This window comes from Astatotilapia calliptera, chromosome 14 (assembly GCF_900246225.1).
Source record: "Astatotilapia calliptera chromosome 14, fAstCal1.2, whole genome shotgun sequence".
Classification (NCBI taxonomy): Eukaryota; Metazoa; Chordata; class Actinopteri; order Cichliformes; family Cichlidae; genus Astatotilapia; species Astatotilapia calliptera.
The window spans coordinates 7174899-7197388 of NC_039315.1; the positions used below are offsets into that span (position 1 = coordinate 7174899).

Genomic DNA, 22490 nt, shown 5'->3' on the forward strand with positions numbered 1-22490 from the left:
AATATCTCTAATGGTTTTCTTAAAACCTACTATGTTCAAAGCAAGTTTTATACACAACTTGTAGGAATGGAAATGGTGGATACACCTGAATAAAACATAGGAACTTTATTGATTGATGCCTCTAAATGTATAATTTTCAAGATATGTCTCTGCTAAAAACATTTTAAGAAACCTGGTTTTCCTGTTTAACCTCAAGCAAATTAGAGGCATTTTGGCAAAATGAAGGCTCTGAAGAATCCAGTAACAATGGGATGAGTAATCCAGACACAAGCTGTCTTCACAGAGCTGCAGTATCTGTGTTGGCAATGTCATTTGCTGTGGAATAAGAGGGGCCTCACCATGCCAGCAAGGACCTTGGGAAGCTGGGAGGCAATGACCTCTGACATCATCTCTGGAAACTCCACTTTCATGGCATCTGCCTGGATGAAGGTACTCAAACAGAACAGGTTGATCTTCTTTACTATCTGTTAAAAAAGAAACATCAATTTGTGTCTTGGTAGTTGTTAAAGTGGCAAAAATATATATACGGTTATACTGAGCTCTGTGGGGGAGCCTACATCATGAATGGCATCCATGAGTTTGGTGAGGTGGTAGAATCGCTGGGAACTTGCCACGATGCCCTTCTCCTTCATTTGAATAGCCTTGGTCAGCTCCCGGATGTAGTTTTGTCTCATTTCATCAAATGCTGCCTGACTTTTTAATCCTTCAAGAGGCACTAAGTGCAGAGAAGATATTTGCATATTTAAAATTGCACTAAACATTTCAAAACGGTATTGTTAGAAGAAGTAAAGAAATACTGGGGAGATGTTATGCAAGTACCAGCCAGCAATGATTTTAAAGGTAAATGCCGTTAGTAAAACTAGGATTGATAGCAGTTGCTACATAAATCTTGTCAAGATGCACACTGCTTTTATAAAAATGTCTTTATTGTGCAGTGCAGCTGTAACTGATCATAGCTTAGTTTGTAAGTCTCCTTAACAGCGTAAAATAGGGCCGTGCGATATGACCAAAATCTCTGATTCAGTTTATTTTGAAAAGTCTCAACGGGATCTTGAGCTTTATTGTGAAAGTTTTAGGTCGAAATAACGACAACGCATAAAAACAAGCGCTTGTCTGTCTGTAGTGTGGTTATATTAAATATAAGAGAAAGAGAGAACTTTAAGAAATTAATATAGCCACTACAGTGACCATCAAAATAATGAAAAAATATTGCCGTAAACAGTTTATTTTGTGACACCACGAAACAAACGATAGCGTAAAATGCAACGATAGACGTTTTTATATCGTCATTCCGATATATATGGTTATATCGAACAGCCCTAGCATAACAGTCTTACCTGTGTTGAGCAATATTATGGCTTTCATGCAAAGAAACTCTTCGCGTGTAACTTGAAGATTTGCAAACTCCTGAGGAATAAACTGTATGGCTAGACAGAGGTCGTAAATTGGAGATCTCCTCATTTGCTCCCTAATGGACAAAAGCACAAAATGGTTTACGTCTCTGGATAACCAGTAGACTCTTTCTCTACTGAAATCACTAACTTATGGATAAAAGAGTTCATGAATCATCACCAACCGAAAGCCATCTTCAATTGCCGATGACTGTGGTTACTTACTGGCTAAGAACCAGATCAGGTGCAAAGTACAAATGTTCACCGGTGACATTCTGAAAGGAGCGCCACCCAAGAGAGAACACCATCATGTTCATCCACGAGTACTGGATGAGTGTCATCTGATCATTGATGTGTAGATTACGAAAACCTAAAAAAAAGAAAAAGAAGAACATTTCATTCATAACATTTCTTCTCGTATATATATGGTTTTCCAGTAACAGTAACATTTTTGTCTCAGTAGGTGTTTACAGTCATGTTAAACTATATTAAAATTTCCTGTCAAACACTTGACTCGGTGACAATATTCAAGGCATTACAAAGTCTTCTATCTTGGCGTTTAGGACTTTAGACTTCCAACAAGGCCCGCCACTAGATCCCCATGACAACAACTGTGATGGCCCTGAGATGCAGAAAGCTGTTACCTGGGAGAGATTTTGACCACTTCACAATCCACATCAGCTGTTTCTCACACAGCCTGTTGAGACTGGTGAGCAGAAGATGGGGAGCATCAGCCTGGGAGCTGTCATGACCAGAGTACACCACCTCTGGTTCGATGTTTTCAAGGATGTTGAGCATTTGTTGGGAGACTTGTAGCTCATGAATGCCTGGTATGTAAGACATGGGAGTCAAGGCTTGGCTGTCACCGGGCATGGTCATGTGGGACCGGAACATCAGGGATGGGGTCAAACCTGTGTCTTTCAAGGCCCCAAAGCGCTTCAGTTTCCTCCCTGTGACGTGAACATAAGTTCTGGTTTGATCTAATGGGAAACCACTAAATTCGTGCCAATAAGACATTTGAAAGAGTAAAATATCCTGAGGGGTTTTTTGTTGTTTTTTTGAGTCATGATTTTCTTTTTAATCTAAACATGCAGAATATTCTCTTTGGTTTTAATCATGGTTTCTTGGGACTACATGATAAATAAAACCAAATGATACCTCCAAGCATCATTCCTGCTTGATAGCACTTTCGAAGGCGACACGCAGGGCAATTTTTTCTCCGAATTTTGTCCACAATGCAGTCATTCCGCCCAGCACAGAGATAGCTGTGATGGCCTGTTGAATGAATAGGTACAGACAATGCAAAACATTTTTAGCAGTTCTCCATTCCAAATATGTAGGAAACGGGAGAGGTCTTTAATAAGAAGAGAATGTGTTGAAGAGTTCTTGACTATTAGCATGAATACTCTACTCCACGCTGAGGCAGCACTCTGGCAGAAAATTAGATAGAGGCAAGGCTGTGAGGACAGAGTGACATGGCCACGGTGAGACATAGTGGCTCTAATATATCTCACATTGAAAGATAACAGGAGAAAAAAAAAACTCCAAGTGGAAGAACAGGATGTACACTAGTAACTGTGATACTGTTGCTAATAACCTTTAACAACTACCACAAAAGGTCATTATTATTCTTTTAACTTGGTTTTAGGAAAAATTTATAAAGATTAACATAGAAAATACATGTCTAAGCACTAAGAGAGATTTTTCATTTGTCTAAATATCGCAGTATTACGTTAGTAGTACATTGTGCAGCATTTTAAATGAGGGACATGAGGACAGAATCAAAAGAAAGAAAAAGACAGTAAGGAGTAAAGCAGTGAAAACTATATATATACATATATATATACATATATATATATATATATGATTCATACACACACACAAACACACACGCACACACATATACACACACACACACTGTGGTTATTTTGACATTTGTTAAAGATTTTCTTTGCTCACCTTCAACCGCTCTTTTAAAAAATACTTTACAGCTCCCACACGTTAAGACTCCATAGTGGCAGCCAGATGCCTCATCACTACAGATCATACACAGTCTCTGGGGTGGCATACTGGGGGGGAAAGTAAATATATGTGAAGAGAAAAAATATTCAGACAAAGACTACTGAGCGCTGTGGACTCCGCACTAGATAAAATATTTTTTGTTACATTCAGAAATACCTAGAAAACCGTTAGTCGTTGTAAAATGATAAAGTATGTGTTGACAGTTGTGTAATTAATTAGGCTACTCTTTGATCCTCGAGTTACACGTGCCAACATTCACACCTATCCAAACTGTGTTAAAAGTTTTGCGACACTGTTATGATTAATATAATTAAGATTCTGTCGGCAGTTATCACGCTGAGTAGTAGTTACCCGGGGAATGTGGAGAAAGGAGCTGGGTTCCTCTGAGGAAGAGTCTGGGTCTGGTTCTGCATCACATTGTAGCCACTAGTTCTGAACGGGTCCTCGTTTACCCCCGCCGACTGTCCCCAATACTGGGTCTCACCTGGAGATGCTTGCATCTGCCAACGAGGAACATCAGTCTTATATATCGACAATTGCCCAGCTGTTTGCGCGTTGGGATCGAAACTTGTCGATTCACCTTTGCTAAGCCCTAAGTGCTGCTTCCTGTCGGTGTCAGAACAGGTATCGAGAGCGGAAATCTCGAGTGATGGATCAAAGTTGTGACAGGGGATGTCCATAATCACAGAAGGCTCCTTTTCATCTTTGATGAACTTGCAAGCCCCGGAGGTAGAGGGGAGACCTGCGCCTGGTAAACTTTCGGATGCGGCCACGTTTGTCCTCTGAAGTTTAACAAAATCCTCCCACGGAACACCATCACATTTAAGATAGTCTCTGTTACGGTCATAAAAATGTTTTGCTCCAAGTGAAGGATCGACTGTGTTACAGTCTTTAAAAACTGCGCAGTCAGGGCTTGAATTAAGACCTTGGATCAGTGTGTTAACGTTTCCAAAATTACGCACAGAGGACATGCAATTTAGAAACCGTGAATCGGCCGGCAATTTTGTATTCGACCTACTGTATCCAGCTTCAATCACGTCACTTAGGCTTGTTTCGGTGGAATCAGCGACCGAAGTACTGTTGGTGCCCATCTTCCCGTTTGTTTTATTCTCCATTTTGTGAACCTCTAAGCGCACAACAGAGAGTGGAGGGCGCTCGGAGGTTGGAAGGTGTATGATAAGCTGTGATTTGGTAACCTTCCTGTAGTCCTCCTCCCCGTGGAAAAAGGCAGTCACTTGTCTTTCTTTCACACAAGGTCTATTCCATTAATATATATCTATATTTTTTCACTTCACAAATAAAATGAAGTTTTGGCCAATGTTGATGAGAGCGCAACTACGACCCCCAGTCGATAATCTCGGCAGATTTATAAGCATAACCTTGTGCTGGTAGTAGTCATCTTTAAAAGTCACATCGATTGTTTTTATTCTTGTTTCACATATTCGTAGTATTCCTCATTCTGACTATAACGGTCCTCCAAAGGTTGCCAGGGGAAGAATCCAAGACAAGACATCTATGTGGTTGCACTGCGCTCACACCAGACTTAAACAATAGACCAAAGAGGAGAATCAACAGTGCATCACTTCAATGCCAATGGTCTTTTGTCTCCGCCCTATAGTTCATGAATCAAGTAAAATATGGGGAAGGCATTATTACCAAAGGAGAAAGTACTATAAACTCTTATCGCCATCGGAAAGACGAAGATAAACCCCAGTAACTCGCAAAATGGATAATCATTTTCAACATCACCCTTGTGATTTCTGCTAAATCACAAACTTTTGTCTGTTTTATAAGTTTTCTTCAAAGGAATATTTTTTATAACTTTAATTGACTGTTTCCTTTTTCATATTTAATAGATTTCATAGTGCTCGGAAACTAACCCTGCGTTTAAGCATCATCATTTTACTGTAGACAGATGAATATATAAAAAGACTTTGATAAAGTGAAGACTATCACCCATGTGGCCATCTAATGGCTACTGTTTATAAAATTGCCCTTTACCTTGAATTACTTTTTTGTTTTATCTTTAGCCTCAACCTTGTTAGATATTATAGAGGGTTTTATTTTTAAAGGAAATGTGAATGTTGCTGATGCATGTCGTTATTATTCACACAACGACCTTGGCCCCTATCTCCTGCGTCATGTTTTTGACAACATCAGAAACAATTCTCATGCTGTAATTGTTCTTCATATCTCCATAATGTGTTCTTTAATGTGCTGCAATGGCCTAGTTTTCTCACAAGTTTTTAAACTTTAAATATAGCTCCCATTGACCACCAACAGGCTTCGAAAAATCCTCTCATTTAATCAAATTTCGAATATTTCAGACACATGGGTAAATTTCCTCGGGATGTTAATGTTATAGATTCTTCTGGTGGTAATTGTATCAGTTTCGCTGTTTTATAACAGCCATGTTATAAAACTTGGTGTAAATGCTTCACAGCTGCATTATTCACAGGCTTGGCAGTTAAAGCCTGTTTGTAGCTTTTAGTCTTTCTGCCTCATATGGAGGCGAGCTGGATGTCTACATGACAGGTCACACTGTTCTCAGATATTTTGCCTAACACCAAGCACGAGAGAGCACAACAGCATGTGGTGCAATGATTTTAAAAACGCATAATCTCTCATGGGATGAAGATAACCCGCAGTAACTTTAATAACATTAAATAAACATTATACTCGGGTAATTAATATTTTGACAAAGAACAACATTTAAGAAAAAAGTTTTATAGAGTTTTGAACATCAAGCCTGGAGTTGTATTGATTAACTGAAGTTACATTAAAGAAAAAGTAACTACTTTCCTCCAGCTACACTGAGCGCAGTTATCAGAAAGAAGCTTAATTGAGTGTTGCGACTGAGACAATCAAACATATCTTTCTGTTTTATCTGAACCGCTTTCTGGTTTTCAGCACCAGGTGAATTACCTCCAAAACAAATCATGCAGATGACAGCAGTCAACTCAGAACTGTAGCCTAGTCAAAGCAACAGGAAAAGTTACATTACAGTTCCTTTATTGTAGCAATAAGCAAACTGTTCAGACACAGGCACGGAAAAAAAAATCAAAAGACAAACAAATTAATAAGTTTACACAATGGAGAAAATGGAGGAATTCTTTTTATAATGAATACAAAATATGTAGTTTTATCAGCTAAGTTGTGTCTGAAAGTTGTGTGTTAAGTCTGTGTCACAGAAACATTCGGCCTTGACTGAATCCCTCATTAATGAGAACGATGGAGTGTGTCCAGTAAATACATTTCTAATCTTTATTGTTTTTAAGAAACCATATCCAGTGTATGCTTCTGCTCTTCTTTCTGCTTCGCATGCATTACTTCTTCCAGCTGCCTCATGAGCTCTGTTAGTGTCTTCTTATCGTGCTTCTCCCTTTCCAGGAGCTCAAAGCGAAGACTGGAGATGTCATGTTTGATCTCTTTCAGTTCACCTGAGGAACAGCAAGTGAAAAGGATAAAATTGTGTTTTTTATGTGATCCTAGCATGAAAAGTAGCTCAGAAGAACTTACCTTCATTCACTTCATTGTTATCTTTATCCCTCTGTGCTTTTAAGATGTATCTTTTAATGAGACAATTCATTATTTTCTGTAATAAAGTAACAAAGTCATGATTATAGTTTTATTCTGCTCTGTTAATTATTTCCCTCACACAAGACACAATTTGGACTATTTGGACTGACATGTTATGGGTCCTTATGTGTATATACAGCAAATTTATTTTATGCCTTATACTGTTTCATAGGTATGATTCCATAGATGACACCAAAATAAATGACAAACTTTGCACTTTTTATGTGCACTTGTTTATGTATGCAAAACCTTAATCAGGAAAGACAATTTACTGAAAGCTCCTTTTATTAAGCAGTTATTGGAGATTTAAAAAAGCTTTACTTGATGACGGGTTGGACAAAGAGATGTTTCCCCAGCCAGATCGTCCTGTCGTCTTAACTAAGCCAAAAACAACCAAAAGAAGAAGGTGTTAACATAGGTACTTACAACCCCAAGCTGTACCTATTAATGTGACAAAAGAAGGCCCTGAGGCCCGCTGAGATGATATATATTCCAACTAGTACATTCAACAAAATTGAAAATTCCTTGATTAAAATGTTGTTTCATCAAACGACACTGGTGGTGCCTCACATTGTTAAGCTCCATCTCATTGCGTGATTTTTTTGTGTGTCTGCCGGGAGGTACATTCCAGATGAAATCCTTTATACTCAGCAATAGACAAGATACTGATTTTGGGCAGGGCACAAGATTGAAGGGCACAGGCAGTGTGCCACTATGGTCAAAGTAAGAGAACCAGAGTTTAGCTCTTGCAAATTTCCACTCGACATCTGCATCATCCTGCAGCAAAAAAAAACAAAAACAAAAAAGATGGAAATTTAAAACGCTGATAAATTTGGCAATCGGGCTTAAGATATAGTACCAGTCAAATCAGTTCTAAATTAGAAATATCAGTGATGAAGTTGTACCTCAATTTCTTGGAAAGAGCTGTTAAACATAGCAATGAGCATATTCAGCAAGACGACCACCATGATGATGTTGTACACCCCGTACAGAACGTAGCCTACATTCTCAATGAACTTATGGTTGATGTCAATCACCACTGATTTCACTTCTGACAGCCCAAAGATGGCCCAAAATAATGTTTTAAAACTCTCTTCAAGCCTGGAGTAATACAGAAATCAGAATTTAGTATAGTTCAACCATTGTGCTATATTTATTAGACACGTTTTGTGTGTAAAGGAAACATTTGATCATATTTTTCTAAAAACGGCGTTTTTGAAGTCGTTTGACACTTACGTTGTAAAGGCATCGTTGTGTTTGGCTCCAAGGTAGTATGAGTACAGATTGAACATTCCTACCATGAAAGCCACAAACACTGTTACGAACACCACCATGAATTTAAATATGTCTTTCACCGTCCTTCCCAGAGAGATCTGCAAAGGCCCGAAGCGCTCGTTGGCGGGCAGGATGTACGCAATGCGGGAGAAACTAAGCACAACGGCAATTGCGTAAAGGCCTTCGGAAATAAGCTGCGGGTCTGAGGGCATCCAGTGGATTCGAGCTAGGAAAAAGAGAGAGAGATGCTGCATGTAAGAACAGGTTTTATGATCTAAACTTTGTGTCTGTTAATATTATTACTTGTGTTAAGATTTATAAATCAAATACCAATAAAGATCATTTTTCATTTTAATGATGAATTTTAAAAAATTAATTGGGCTATGAAGATAACACCTAAAAGTTTGTTTGTCTCTTTGTCCAGTGCAACATTAGAACAAAATTAAAATCTAAGACCAGCAACCTTTTATTTTAACAATGTAAACAAATATTGAATCCTTACCCATAATACCAATAACACTTGAATTTTTTTGGTCTACACTTACCAAGCTGGAAATACTGTATTTCAAAGGGCAACGTCATGTTGGACAGGCTAGTATGGTGCTTGTCAATATAACACTGGGCTGAATATGCATGCCAAAAAGCCATTAATCTGGCAGTGAAAGACGTCATAAAAATGGTGAGGATGCTAAAGTCTAGAAGGTTCCAGGGTTCTGATATGTACTCCCGGATGTCCTGGGACCAAATGTTGTTACATTCTTCCCAGATCTTCCCTGTGGAGAAAAAAAAAAGTGATTGGCAGTCCCATTTTTGCTCTCTTATATGAAATAGTGTAATAAAATCTTATCATGTACAAACAGTATTACTAAGATTTGGATAGTATTTACATCACATAGGAATTTTTATTGCTGTTACTGGTAAATCATGTTTGACATGGCTTCAAAGTCTGGTCTGTAGTTTGAGATTTTCTTGGTGAATGTGGGCAATTTGTATATAGCAGATGTGTGAAGATTAATAAATCTTGAATGATTTTGATGTTTTTACCCTGACATGCACAGCAGTGTAATATTATGAGGACCCTGACTAAAATAATGAGAAATCCATAAGTATATTGGTGAGGGACAAAGTGTGTTTACGCTTATGACCTATGACCCAAGATATGATGAGAATTTCCATCCAGGTGAAGGGCGTGGTCTTCATACGAAAAAGCTGTGAAGGGTAATCATGGATGGTCATGTTGGGCAGCAGTGAAGTTCCCTCAAAGCGGTCTGCTGCATTCAGGACCAGTAGGCAAAGAAATATCATGAAGGAAGCTGCATGCGCCACAAACTTCAGGAAAGGGCTGCCCATAAGTTTCCCAAACTGAAGCGAGAGACAACAAACAGAACAAAACCTAAAATCACTTTTTTTTTTACATATTTCAGTGATATATTTTATACATCAAAAGATACATGGCAGTGCTTAAGCCAGTCATAAAAAGTGAAACATTGATGATGAGAAAAACTTCACAGGAAACTAAAAAAGTCAGCGCAATCCTACATTACAGCTTTGTTAACTTAGTGTTACCAGAATTTGGCAATTTAAAGTTCAGCAGGCATAATGCAACATTTGTATGGCAGGTTATTAGGTTATGTGCAACTTTTTTTGTAAACTAACCTTACTTGATGGTGCTATCCAGTAAATAAAAGCCAGTATAGGCAACCCAAGAGCTACACCGAGAACAAGAAGAATCTTAACTGCTGTTGTTTGCTGGTGGAGTCGAGATAGGTTTTCATACCAGATGGAAAGGAGTTGCTGTTGGCAGTTTGGATGTGCCACAAACTGCCTCATTTGAGTTTAAAGGTATGTGTTTTTTGCGTGTGTGCATGTGTGTGTTCATGCAAGACAAAGACAGACAGACAGAGACAGGAAGAGAAAAGGATTACTTTACACACTTTACATATTCAAACATGAGGTTGATGAAGGATGCAAGATTGATTAAAAAAAAAAAAAGTTAAAGAGTGCTCATGTGCTTACCTTCTTAACCTCATATTTTATTGCAAGTTTTAACCTAATCAGGTTTTGTCTGTTCGTGGTGTCTGAGCTACGATATGATTCTTTGTCCCCATTTAAAATAGCCTCCACTTCCTCTGTGTTTCGACACAAATCCAGGAGCCCCACCACAAAGTCTTTACACTGCATTGACAGGTTCTTATAATCATTCTGTAACAGAGAACAGCAGCATATGCACTGTGAATGAGTGAAGCACATAAACAGACTGGCAAAAACATCAATATGCATCCTGAGTGAACACTGTAATTACTGTACCTTGAACTCTTTCTCGGTGTTGGCCAGAACTGCAAGCTCATTGCTCAGTTCCAGCGCTGCCATCACAGGATCTTCACTGGAGAGACAGAGATATGCCGGGCTGGCTAGACCTTTATATGCATTGATGCGGGACTGTGAATGGCTGAAAGAGTCATGCCTCCGCTGCTCACTACAGGTCTTGCACTGACAGTAGTAGTCATGGGGTCTTTCTATCCTGGCTCCCTTAAGAAGAAGTATATGCACTATTTCATACTCTTGGCACTGGCAAGCCAGAATGATGGGAGTGATGTCATGAGAGAACCGTGTCCCATCCTCATCATAGGAGAAAAAGTCATCATGCATCTCTGCCTGGCTGGGGCTGTTAGTCAGCCTTTGACTGTCTGCAAAAGCCTCGTGGTTCAGTATGGCCTCTACTATGCGAATGTAACCTTTACTGATGGCTAACAGCAAAGCATCTCCTATTCTGGCGAGGTCTTTCATCTTTAGAAGAAGTCTGGTAAGTTCTAGATGCTCATTGGCAACAGCCAGCTGCAGTGCATTCTGTCCCATGTAGTTGACACAGTTAACATTGAGCTCTGGCAGCTCTTCCAACATCCGCCTCACTTCAGGGATATTGCCATATTCTGCAGCTTCTAAAAAAACTTCCTCCTTCATAGAAAGGCAAGAGGAAGAGTGAGGATGAAATGGGTAACCGGCCCCCCAAAAAGCTTGTCTCCGGGGTTTGACCACAATTTGTCTTAGCATCGTGGCTTTCTCTTCATTGCTCCATCTAAAAACAGGTAAGTGTATTTAGTCATATGATCTTTAACACAGGGTTACAATCACATTTTAGGTTTGTAAAATTATTTCTGTAAGACAAAATAGAACTACCTTTTCAGCTGGTAATCCCTCCTTTGCTAAGGTAAGATTAATAATTTCTCTCGAGGAAGATAAACAAATATTCTATTGCTTTAAAGGATAATTTTTACCTTATATCACAAAAAGGGCTGGACAATGAGACAGCAGTGATCCAACCAGTGACTGAACAACAGTGTGCACAGTGGGTCTCTGCTGATTTATAACTCACACTAAATGTGTGACACCACCCACAGATTCATCATCTGCTCTCCTTCATTTCATGGGAGGACACTGACCATTCAGCCTCTGCTGGATTCACATGTCTTTTTAATTTAGTTACTGTTGAATAATCCAAAATAGACTATACATAACACCACTTGCTGATCATGGAAAACTTAGAACGTGTTACGTCTTAACCACAGACATTAAGCTGAGGTCATACCTGATGACAGTGACTATTTTTATTGCTAATTAAATCGCCATTTTTAAAAGAGAAAATCAACTTTCTGCTCACTAATTACATTTGAATAACAAGGTTATCTGAGGAGCCAATTGCTTCAGCACAAATAACCACCATGATGACAGAAGTTGACGATGTCCAGTGTATTCAGTCATAATTAGTGACATTAGTAACAAGATTTTAAGTAACTGAGCAATCCGTTAAATGCATGCAATACATGCAGAATTTGTTCTGATAGAGGGGCAGATCGTTTATATTTGCGAATACAATATAAACTGAATATGTATCCTGCTGTTAGGCCAGGGAAGGTGAAAAAATCCTTATTTAAACCGAAGTGGTTTAAATAAGGATTTAATAAGTGAAGATCAAAATAATATTTGAAACATATTTTCTGGTGAACTTTGTTTCCCTTCCTATATCATCTAAAGAGCTAGATGGAGAAAACAAATGAAATGAAAGATTTCTGTAGCATCGTAAAAGTAGCAATAACATCGATATTATGGAAATATAACAATATCATTATCTGTCATATATATATATATGTAGAGAGAGAGAGATTTAAAGGGAAAAAAACACGCGCTTCACTAACCTTGGGAAATACTGCTCCATCAGATGATTTATTAATTGTTTAATCTTTATGACCCAAATCTGCTTCGGTCATCGAGCTCATCCTGTAGCCTCTGGACCTTCTGTCAGAGTGGCTCTAACCCTGCGTCCAGTGTTGACTCTTGAAGCTTACAGTGCTGCATTTGCACGCCCAAAGGGCGTTTTTCCTTTAGAATTTCCTTTGAAATATGGGTATTGGTGTGGGTATTATATTTATCTATTATTTACTTTATTTTCAATCAATCTTCCCGTAAGCCCCCTAAAGCAAGATATTAAAGCTCTTTGACAAACTGGGACTTTGGATCAGCAGAATCGCTCCAGCATAACAGGTTGTGACTTAAACTGTAGCCGAGGGCAAAGGGATTATATATAATTACCCGAGTGCAGGATAGCAGCAATATCATCACTATACCCATATACAGTGTTTGACAAAGTAAGAGATAAAGCAGCGGCCCACTCATCCATAAAATGGCATACACAATCTGGAAAAAGCAGATTTTCAATAATCCTCTTAACTTCTGTTTTTATTAAAGATAAAAAGTAATACCAGCCCATCCTCGTATTTTACAAGCCCTCCTCTAAGAGTAGATATAAAAGCTGAGTAAAAACATTTTAACTATCCCACAGAAAGTTTTTAACATTAAAATGTGGATACCTTTAATTTCCAAATGTGCCTGAAGGCGACATGCACGTCTGGAGGAGTCCTGCGCCCTCTGCTGGACATAAGAAAAACAATCACCTCTCTTGGTTGCCAAGGAGTCGCGTCCTCGGTCGCTATCATGGAGCAAGCGTACACAAACACGGCTGTGGACGTATCAACTTATTCGGATTTTTGTTCTCACTCTTTTACACAAGACAATGAGGCTGTTACTGGTCAGGGGAGGTCGCAACGATGTGGACATTTACGCTACAAGTTTCACTTCGCCCTGAAAATGGTTGAGTGACTTAATCCGGCGTACTGCCGACGTTAGCTAAAAAGGACAAGTTAGCAGCTGCTAGCCGATTGAACCTGTACGTCTGCTCGGTGTCAGCGAAGATCAGCAGCCTCAGAGGATGCAAGTTCCACAAGATCACTTCTTCTACCATTCGTATCCTACATGCATGAAGTTATTTGTGTTATAGAAATGTGTGTCGTGCACCCACGCTCGTTTTAAAACAAATGTAGAGTTCGGTAATGACCCAACTTGAAACTTTATTCGACCTGCTTGTATAATTCACGAGAACTTAATCATTACTGATTATTACTTTTACGCGACACATATCCTCTGACTACCATCAACAACTGCTCTCCTCAGCTGATGACTACCAGATATTCGAGGTTGAGAGATCATGCAAGTCTCGAGAAGGAGAGACGGCTTTTGGTTGAAGAGCAGAAGATATGCAAATCCCGAGCACGCAAATTCTCCCTGGAAACCAACCGACGCAGGAAGTCAGTTGTCAAATGAATATATATTATTTTTATTGTTGGACTAACAGCAAAGTTTCATCTAAACAACACACTTCTGTCCGATTTCTATAACCTATAACCTATAACGCTCCCATACCCATTTAGAGAAATATGTGCAGCCCATTTAATTTTGCTGGTGTTCAGAATGGGCCTCTGGTTCTGTCCTTGACTTTGATACTTTATAGGATCAACTGTGCAGACAGGATTTCACAATGTAGACCTGGAAATAGATCTATGTTTCCAGAGAGGTGATTAAAGCTTGACTTCTTTGAATGCTTAAAGCTGCAAAGTTTATCCCGATGAGGTTCAGATCCCTTGCACCTTCTAAATATGTGTTTCCATAATTGGGACCTGACGCTGAGAGGTCCTGTTTTTAAACCTAGTGCACTAAAAGCATGTTATAGCAAGGATGGCTGTAGGCAATGGTCAGGCTTATTGCGTAACATCAGAACAAGGCGTAACCCAAGAACAAGAGGAACCCCACAAATTAGATTTGTTCCTTTAATGGAGGGGCAAATTAAACTGTGGATAAGCTTACCCATAAACATTACATAGATTGCATGAAATACTATATCTTCACTTACAGTAATACATTTCAGTTTTATTTTTAGACAGCAGAATTGCAATCTTTAACATGATTTTTCACACGTAAAAAAGGCAGCATAATTAGGCACAATGTTGCACATTTAAAGGACAGGTGTAACTCCAGTTCATGTATAGTTTAATGACACATTTTCAAAAATGAATTTTCAGCTACTATAAGCCTTTGTAAATACAGTAGATAGAGGTACTTCTCATGGCTATTTAATACACTACTGCTTCTGACATTTTAAAAAGAAAACAAAGTGGAATTTTATTTACACTATTACTGTTGTTACTGGCTTCACCAGTGAACCCAGGAGTGAATGGTGTCTTTAATTTATTAATGGCTCTGCTGAAAACATATCTCTAGGCAGGGACTCAGGTTTCTGTTTAGCCCAGACTAGATTTAATAAATTAAAATGTGCCCTAGGTTCATTCTCTTCCCTTTTTCATGGCTCAGGGCTTTGGATGAAAGACGGAAGCAGTGGGATGTGCAGGAGCAATGCCTAAGAGACCGCATCCTCCAGCAACGCAGACTGCAAGTACAGGACGCAACTGAGCGTTTCCAAAGAGCACATTTACCCCCTTCTGAGAGGCGCCGACAATGTTAGTAGATTATACAGTTAGCTCCATATATATTTGGACACTGACACAAGATTTGTTCTTTACCTGTTTACTGAAAAATATTCCAGTTATAGTTGTATAATGGACATGGACGGAATGCGTAGACTCTCAGCTTTCATTTGAGGGTATTCACATTCAAGTTGGATGAAGGGTTTGGGAGTTTCAGCTCCTTAACACGTACCACCCTCTATTTCACTCAACAGTCTTGACATATTTTGGTTTATTTGTATGTTTTCCTTTGTGTCTCATAGCTTTTAAAAGAAATGTTGCAAATATTGAAGATGCACTCCATCAAATTCAAGGCACCTTGAATTCGCACACTCGGCAGTCCTCTTTCTTGTCCAGCAATATAAATGTTAATGGGTAAAAAAGAAGCAGATTTAAACTTCAACCATTATCTTACTGCATACCAAAAATAGCCAGTCACTGCTTATTTATATTCTCCTTTCTCTTTTAAAGAAGCTGCTCCCCATCTCCTAAGCCACCCACAGTTTCTAAATCCTCCCACCGCCAAGCGCTTTCTGCTGTGGAGGCCTACACAAAACTCCTCCTGGAACAGAGCAGAATAGAGAGCGAGCACGATCACAGTCCACAGGTATTTTGTTTTTGTTTGTTTTGTTTTTTTCATTTCAATGTGCAGGAAACAAAACTTTAGTGTGACAGCCCTTCTGCTTTTTTCGAGGCCACAGTTTCTTTCAGTCGGCGCTTAATTGCTGTGGAAGCTCTGAGGCTGTACTTACTGCTTGTACTGCTTCTACATTTTGGCTATATTTTTAGTAATTAAATAAAGACAGAGTGTAATATGCCATGTGTTGTAATGCCGTATTTAAATAATTGTAGAACCTGGTAAGGACCAGATTTATGATGATTTTGTTTTTCATTTTTCATTTTTTATATATATATATATACTAGCACGACTGAACGAATAATGGGCTGTTTATAATATTGGGGAAACCTACCTCAGTCACCTGAGACTGAAGAAGTCACTTGGATGAGTGTTGAAACGTTTCTCCCACTGAAAACGTCCAGATGAACAGAATCAATCTTGGGGGGATTCCACTAGGTGGCAGCATTGTAACAAACCTTTTCCTGCAGTAACAGTCCCTGTGGATGCTACAAACTGTAGCACCCTCTAGTGCAATGTGTGTATATTAATAGCTGTTTCAGAATGTATATTATTTATAACAGTCTTCATTTTCATTTTGTGAAAAAAAAAAAGATCAGTGGCAAGGACGCAGGGGAGGTCCTTGTAAGCACTGATAAGCAACAGGCATGCCTGTACAGTTGTAAAATATATTATTTTCCACTTATCAACTCCTCTCTGCTTCCATTTTCCAGGGTAGCCACCTGTCTGATTCTTGTCTTTCTGAGAGCCTTTCAAGTAAGGATAGTTTGGAAAATGAGGATTTCAACCACCTCACAAAAACTCTGCAGAGTTCCTATTCATCACTCTTGCTTGGCACAGAGAGGACCCATCAAGACCTAAGAAAGCAAAATGACTTGTGTCATCAAACATCAGACTTCTCAGCGATGATGCTTCTCGGTGATAACTTAGTCCAAGCAAATAAGCGGCATGAACCAAACCAGAAAAAACTAGATGAATCTGGATGGTGTAATAATAAGATAAATGTTTCTAAAGCCTCGTGGGAATTCACATCTATTGAACAAAGACTTAAGACAGAGATCCAGCCTGCTCTGAACAACTGTAATTTATCAGCTCATAGTGAAAATGTTAGTGCTGACCTAGAGCCCTATGAGATGAAAACTCGACAGAACAGCCCCGGTGGCAACATCATTATTGCAAATATAGCTGCTCTTGGCAACGCAGCACTCGATTCTTCCTATCCTAAACAAGAGGGCCTCTTGGCTCACAAACAGGAGAGGATCCAAGATGACAGACAATTAAAATATCCAACTACAGAAATTCCTTTGCTTGCCAAAAATAGCAACAGCAAAGACATTTTGTTTGGGGATCCCCCAAAGCCAAATATTTTCTTGTACAACAGTACAACAGACAATTTGTCAAGAGAAAGCGCTCTTCAGCAAACAGGAAAAGAAAACAGCGCTCTGTCATCTCACAAAGAATGCAGTGCTTCTACAAACAATCTCAATAAGGTTACAAACTCAGACTCCAATACTAAGAAGCCAATAAATACAAAACCCATGGAGCATACCTGCTTGTCTAATATTCAGTCAGATACGTACAAGTGTCTTGAATGTCCTGAGAAGGAAGTCGAGAAAATACCTTTGTCAATAGAGACGTCTGATTCGGTATGTGAGGTCAGATATAGTAAGGGAATTCTTAAAAAGCAGTCCAAATACATGGATTCCACTTGTGTGTACGGCTCAGGGAATTTGATTTTTGCAAAACAAGTAGCTTTAGCGATCAGGGATAGTGTTGAATTAGCACGGAGAAAAACAAGGGACCTGGGGGGCAATAACACTGTCAAAAAGAAGCTGCGTTGGTTTGATGAAGTGCATGTGGAAAAAGAGAAAGATAAACAGAACAAAATGAAAGGCAAATCCTTCAATCTCTGTCAACCAAAAAACAACTCGAACGACCACCAGCTAAGCCTTAGTGCGTTCTCAGGGACTCCCAAGACTGGACCCGGCATGACCCCTGCAGCCTCCACTGGTTATCAGTTTACAAAAGAAGCTTGGGCAGATGTTCAAGTCAACTTGCCCCAGCAACAAACCGATGAGGTCAAGGTACACCGCAACAGCATCAGAGCCAGTGCCCCCAAGGTCCCTCGGAAAGAGCACTTTGGCAGAGCGGGTCCTGTTTCCTCACGAACAAGAAAGGGCACGGTCATACGACCTCAGTCTGCCACCGAGGTTAGTCAGATTGCCAAAACCCAAGGGAAGGTCATGGTGCCACGTCCACCTCCTCGGATGGAATCTGCGGAGGAAAAGACGCCGTGCATCACCAAAATTCCATATGGCAGGGATCACGCGAGCGCCATCAACAAACGGGCCATGGCTGTTGAGCAGGTCCTGAACAAGAATGACTCAGAGGGCCATTGCTCAGCTAAAACGCATAAAGAAAGAACAACAGAAAATACTGTTTTAGACACACCACTGCCACCGTCATACGCCTCCCCACTTTCAGAGGGCATTGTGACGAGCATGCCCAGTTCAAGTCATCAGGACACTCACCACTACAGAAGAAGGGGGGGGGATGCATGTAATGAAAAAGACTTCTGTTTAGATTGTACTCCCACAGATGAAGAAATTTCACAGCTCTGGCATGGCGTCCGCAGTGCCTTAACCACAAAGGATGGTAATGTATATTTTAGCTGACAGCACTACACACGGCTTAGGGTTAATTTGAGTTCCTCCAGAAATTTTAGTTGTTTTTTTTCTACCTGTTCAAGTTCATATTTTACATTTTATAATGTAAGTAGTAGCTACAGTACTTTGAGCGTAAAGAGGAACAATCTTTAATGCTAATCCAGTCCCAGGATGCTGTTTGACTGTGTTCAATAGTACAAGTATGCAGAAAATAATCTGCATGACATTTGTGAGTTTTTATGACTATTTTTAATCATTATTCCACTTTTTTATTATTTGTAGTAATAGGCTGTGCTTCAAAACATCCAACTGCTTTTTTAAACTTTAAAAACAAATTTTACATGGTGTTCCAGACAGCACATTCTGGAATATGCTTGTTCTTGTAGTTATGATACCGGTGCATATGTTTTCTTTCAGCAAAACTGATACTGAAAGCACCAGCCCTGGAGAGAGGGCGAGTCTTAAGGAAGCCCTGTACAGAGAAAGGCAGACAGGCTCCTGGCTCAGAGAATAGAAGACTTCATCAGATCTCTCAGGTACATGCGTGCAGTTGCGTAGTTGCCCTGTGGGAGGTGTGAGAGTAGTTGGTAAAGATCAGTAAGTGGGTGTGTTTGAACTTGTTTTGCTGTTCCTTTTATGCTGTCCAAAGTGTTAATTTAATAATTAATGGTGCCAAAGACAAGCGTTAGGGATAGACATGAGTTAACGATACATTTTTTTTGTCATCACAAATAAAATAAGACTTAATTCATCTCTGGCCTGCATAAAAATTAAGGTTAATTGTAGGTCAGACTAACAGAATAAAATAGAATAGAAATCTTTGTCTTAAGCTTCCCAGACAAAGGGAACAATAACAACGAGCAGTTAGTAAAAAGCTAATAACTGATGTTGACTTAGTGACAGTTCATGTGTTGTGAGTGTGTGTTGTTTTTTGCAGCAAACAAAGCAAACAGCAAAGCTGCTCAGAACATTACCAAGCACTTACAACTCAGCCTTTCCAAATGAAGGTATTATGTTCTCTGTTTGTGTTTACATTTATTTTATAATTCAAGCAAATGTTGAATGTATTAGTTTAAAAAAAAGTTACTCTTCTGTCATGTCTTATGCTTTATAAGAGCTTTCTTAACATTTTCTTTTTTGTTTTCTAGTTTTAGGAAATATATATAATGTAACTTAAAAAACAGGGATATAGGAATTTAGAAATCTGATAGGACAGCTGCATCATGCATTAATAAGGTGAGAGTGTCTGCCTTTAATGTAATCTCAGATTTTGAGAGTGCAGCCCAGTTACACCTCGCTGAAGTGCATGCTAAAGGCCATCTGGAAGAAAAGGGTATAGTGGCTGCCATGGAGACAGTCCAAACACAGAGATCTGGAACAGTAGACCAGTACAGCCAACAGCAGGAGCTCACCAGCATTTCCTTGGAGGAGAAGAAAATTCTGCTTTGTCTGGATCGACTCAACCACCAGCTTCAATGTAAGCACTTTGTGAAGGCCGTTAAAATCAGGCCAGAATTTTTCTGACCTGTGTATAACAGAAGAGTATCAACATGATGTCGGTGCAGCGTAACCACGCCAACCTGTTACTATTTGCAGGTGTGCAGGAGCGTGTTGGGGGCAATACTAGCATGCATGGTCTTGTACTTAGTGATGCACCCTATGTAAGTGTTTAGCAGGGATTTATTTCTTTCCTCAACAGAAAGGGTGACTTTGTTGAAGATAATTCATTTCTTAACTTCTGTCTCCATTTTCAGACAAGAGAAGTGAAAGCATCAAACCATAACAAACACTGTGGATCCTCGGCTAACAATCACTCTCGATACCACCAGAAGTCCTGACTTGAAGCTTGTGTTCGCCACAGCAGTCTTGAGCCCTCGTCGGTGCACTTTATGCTGAAGCATGTTGTTGAAACAAGCACTTATTACAAAACAAGGAATTGTGTCTTTTTAAGTAACTAAGGATCTGAAATATAAACAGCCTTGAATTGCAAAGACAAAAAAAGACATATCAGCAGCCTTAGAGCACACTTAAGCTACTGACTATCAAGCAATCGAAGTCTGAAGTGCCTATTTAAATGAGAAAGGCTTTAATCTGTTTTTATGTTACAAAATGCAAAGATGCTCTTGTTTCAATCAATACATGACCAGCCCTGACTGCAAAATATACAAACACTATCAAATTGTATATGTTAAATGTTTAAAGGTGTACCATTCTGTATTTATTTTGCATAGTAACACTATGACTTGGTGGACTGTTTTGCAGCAGTTCAGCAGTGAACTGAATAAATGTTGTTGACAGTTTGCTGATAAACTCTGTGTTTGGCAGTGTTACAATCAGTGAATTGACCAAGGCCTGGAAATGGTTTATGAAAAGTTTTGCAACGTTGAAGGTGTGTTTGTCTTTCTTTTATGGCTGTGGAAAAGATGATTATGGCTACTGGACTCAACCTACTGGCTTAACAAGCCAAGCCTCTACAGCGAGGTTTCTGCAGGTTTCTCTTCAGATTGCACCTATGCTGAATTTTATTTTTGCTTTAAGGCTTAATTTATTTAATATTGCCCTCAATCTATAGTAACATCAAAAGACAAAGCATGCTATTATTTGATACTAGTTGTTGTTTAAAGTGTATTTAATTAAAAACTTCTCTGTCTTCCTTGGCAAACAATAGGTTCATTGGGGGAAGACGCTGTAGGGATTATTGATGTGAGCTGCCCCTCCTTCTCTGGCGTGTCTGGGTTTGTCCCTCTGTCAGCCTGCTAGGACTTGTTCCAAGAGCTGAAGGAAGCCCAAGCTCATCTGAACAATGATGGGACTTTTTTTATAGCTTAACTGCAGGTTTCTTTGGTGCTCCAAGAAGGAGCTATAAACGGTAATGTGACAATGGTGTCTCATTGCCACATCGAGTCGTGCATCACCTCCTTGTTAGCTTACACCAAAACTGAGAACAGCAACAGAGGGAAACAATGTATTCATTTTTAGCATATGATTATGCCCACAACAGCAGATGCACTTTGACTCGTTACATTTGAAGAGATTCTCCAGTGAAACATACAAACTGTCCAATGTGGTTAATTGACAATGAGCGTCAGTGTTATTTCTACCCAGTGTGCATGAGACGATTATAAAGAGAAGAAAACTACTTTTATCTGAACTGATGCTGATATTTAACATATTTGAGTCCTACCTATTAACAAGAAACTCTCTAGTAATGATACTTAGACTGCCCCAATAAAAAAGGGAAAAAAAACAACATAAGCGTGCACACAAATAAACACAATCATGTAGAATAAGTGTTCGTGTTCAGATAAATCACTGAAATTCTGAATATTCTGCTGTAGGTTTGCCCTGAAATCAGTTCCGTTTGGCCTGGCACCATTATTGTTCACAGCCATTATGCTATACAATGGTGAGTGTAATGAGCTTTAAGCCTTAACCAGCACAACACCCAGAAACTGAACAAGAAAAGGCAAGAGTGCTGAAAATAAGGGGAGACATTTTCACAGATGCAAGTTCAAGCTTGTGCTTTGGTCTGTTGTGAAGCTTAAGCTGTCAAGTATTTTGTCTTCTTTTGTTACAGTCCATTTAACACGCAATGAATGAGTGTCTGGAAAAGCAATATTGCATGCAACAAAAAATGACCGAAACAAACCTTGACTTTAAAAAAAATCTGAATATCTTTTGTAATAAGACAATATGCACATGGATGGAAGGTTGGAAATTGTGTTTTACGTGTTTAGATCAAATTTGTAATGATAACAATGGTTTTAATGCTCAGAAAATGAGTGATAGCTAAGATTTATGCATAAAGCTGAAAGATTGTAGGCAATAACATAGTTGTACGTGGTTTGTTCATGTTTAAAGGAAGTCAGAAAGGAAGGGATAGACACTGCAATAGTTTGTTTATTGGGATAAATACCGATTGTACACTGCAGGGGGCGTGCGAGCCTTCCACTCACTTGACTGTAGCAACAGTGTGTCAACATATCTGTAATAGCCAAACAGAAGAGCAAAGCGCTTTACACAAAGTGGACTCATACAGCTACACTTTCGATCACAGGTTGATTCTGCT

The 22490-nt window shown here is 39.3% G+C and overlaps 3 protein-coding genes across 9 annotated transcripts; 1 reads left to right on the forward strand and 2 right to left on the reverse strand.

Annotated features, from left to right (window-relative positions):
- Positions 1–92: 92 nt before the first annotated feature.
- pgr (progesterone receptor) lies at positions 93–5003 on the reverse strand. Of its 2 annotated transcripts, XM_026193701.1 has the most exons (9): positions 3994–4058; positions 3765–3913; positions 3351–3460; positions 2550–2666; positions 2036–2341; positions 1617–1761; positions 1338–1468; positions 558–715; positions 93–464 (listed from the first exon to the last, which is right to left on the reverse strand). In XM_026193701.1, exons 2-9 carry the CDS (start codon positions 3911–3913, stop codon positions 309–311), a joined length of 1272 nt encoding a protein of 423 aa, XP_026049486.1. In that variant the 5' UTR covers positions 3994–4058; the 3' UTR covers positions 93–308. The 2 variants fall into 2 exon arrangements, with proteins under 2 accessions (XP_026049486.1, XP_026049485.1); XM_026193700.1 differs by having other exon boundaries at positions 3765–5003.
- A 1405-nt stretch (positions 5004–6408) lies between these two features.
- On the reverse strand, positions 6409–13189 carry trpc6b (transient receptor potential cation channel, subfamily C, member 6b). 4 transcript variants are annotated; one of them, XM_026192743.1, is made up of 13 exons: positions 13133–13189; positions 12461–12656; positions 10575–11343; positions 10284–10469; positions 9924–10088; positions 9413–9629; positions 8813–9040; positions 8229–8493; positions 7898–8093; positions 7563–7769; positions 7314–7370; positions 6933–7008; positions 6409–6853 (listed from the first exon to the last, which is right to left on the reverse strand). In XM_026192743.1, exons 2-13 carry the CDS (start codon positions 12478–12480, stop codon positions 6687–6689), a joined length of 2553 nt encoding a protein of 850 aa, XP_026048528.1. In that variant the 5' UTR covers positions 12481–12656; positions 13133–13189; the 3' UTR covers positions 6409–6686. The 4 variants fall into 4 exon arrangements, with proteins under 4 accessions (XP_026048528.1, XP_026048527.1, XP_026048530.1 ...); XM_026192742.1 differs by having other exon boundaries at positions 9404–9629; XM_026192745.1 differs by lacking the exon at positions 12461–12656 and having other exon boundaries at positions 9404–9629; positions 13133–13184.
- Positions 13190–13220: 31 nt separating this feature from the next.
- Positions 13221–20731, forward strand: cep126 (centrosomal protein 126). Of its 3 annotated transcripts, none has more exons than XM_026192740.1 (11): positions 13221–13565; positions 13787–13906; positions 14967–15112; positions 15382–15493; positions 15593–15725; positions 16469–18410; positions 18839–18957; positions 19359–19428; positions 19689–19898; positions 20018–20082; positions 20176–20731. In XM_026192740.1, exons 1-11 carry the CDS (start codon positions 13531–13533, stop codon positions 20257–20259), a joined length of 3036 nt encoding a protein of 1011 aa, XP_026048525.1. In that variant the 5' UTR covers positions 13221–13530; the 3' UTR covers positions 20260–20731. The 3 variants fall into 3 exon arrangements, with proteins under 3 accessions (XP_026048525.1, XP_026048526.1, XP_026048524.1); XM_026192739.1 differs by having other exon boundaries at positions 13222–13565; positions 15590–15725; XM_026192741.1 differs by lacking the exon at positions 20018–20082 and having other exon boundaries at positions 15590–15725.
- Positions 20732–22490: the final 1759 nt, after the last annotated feature.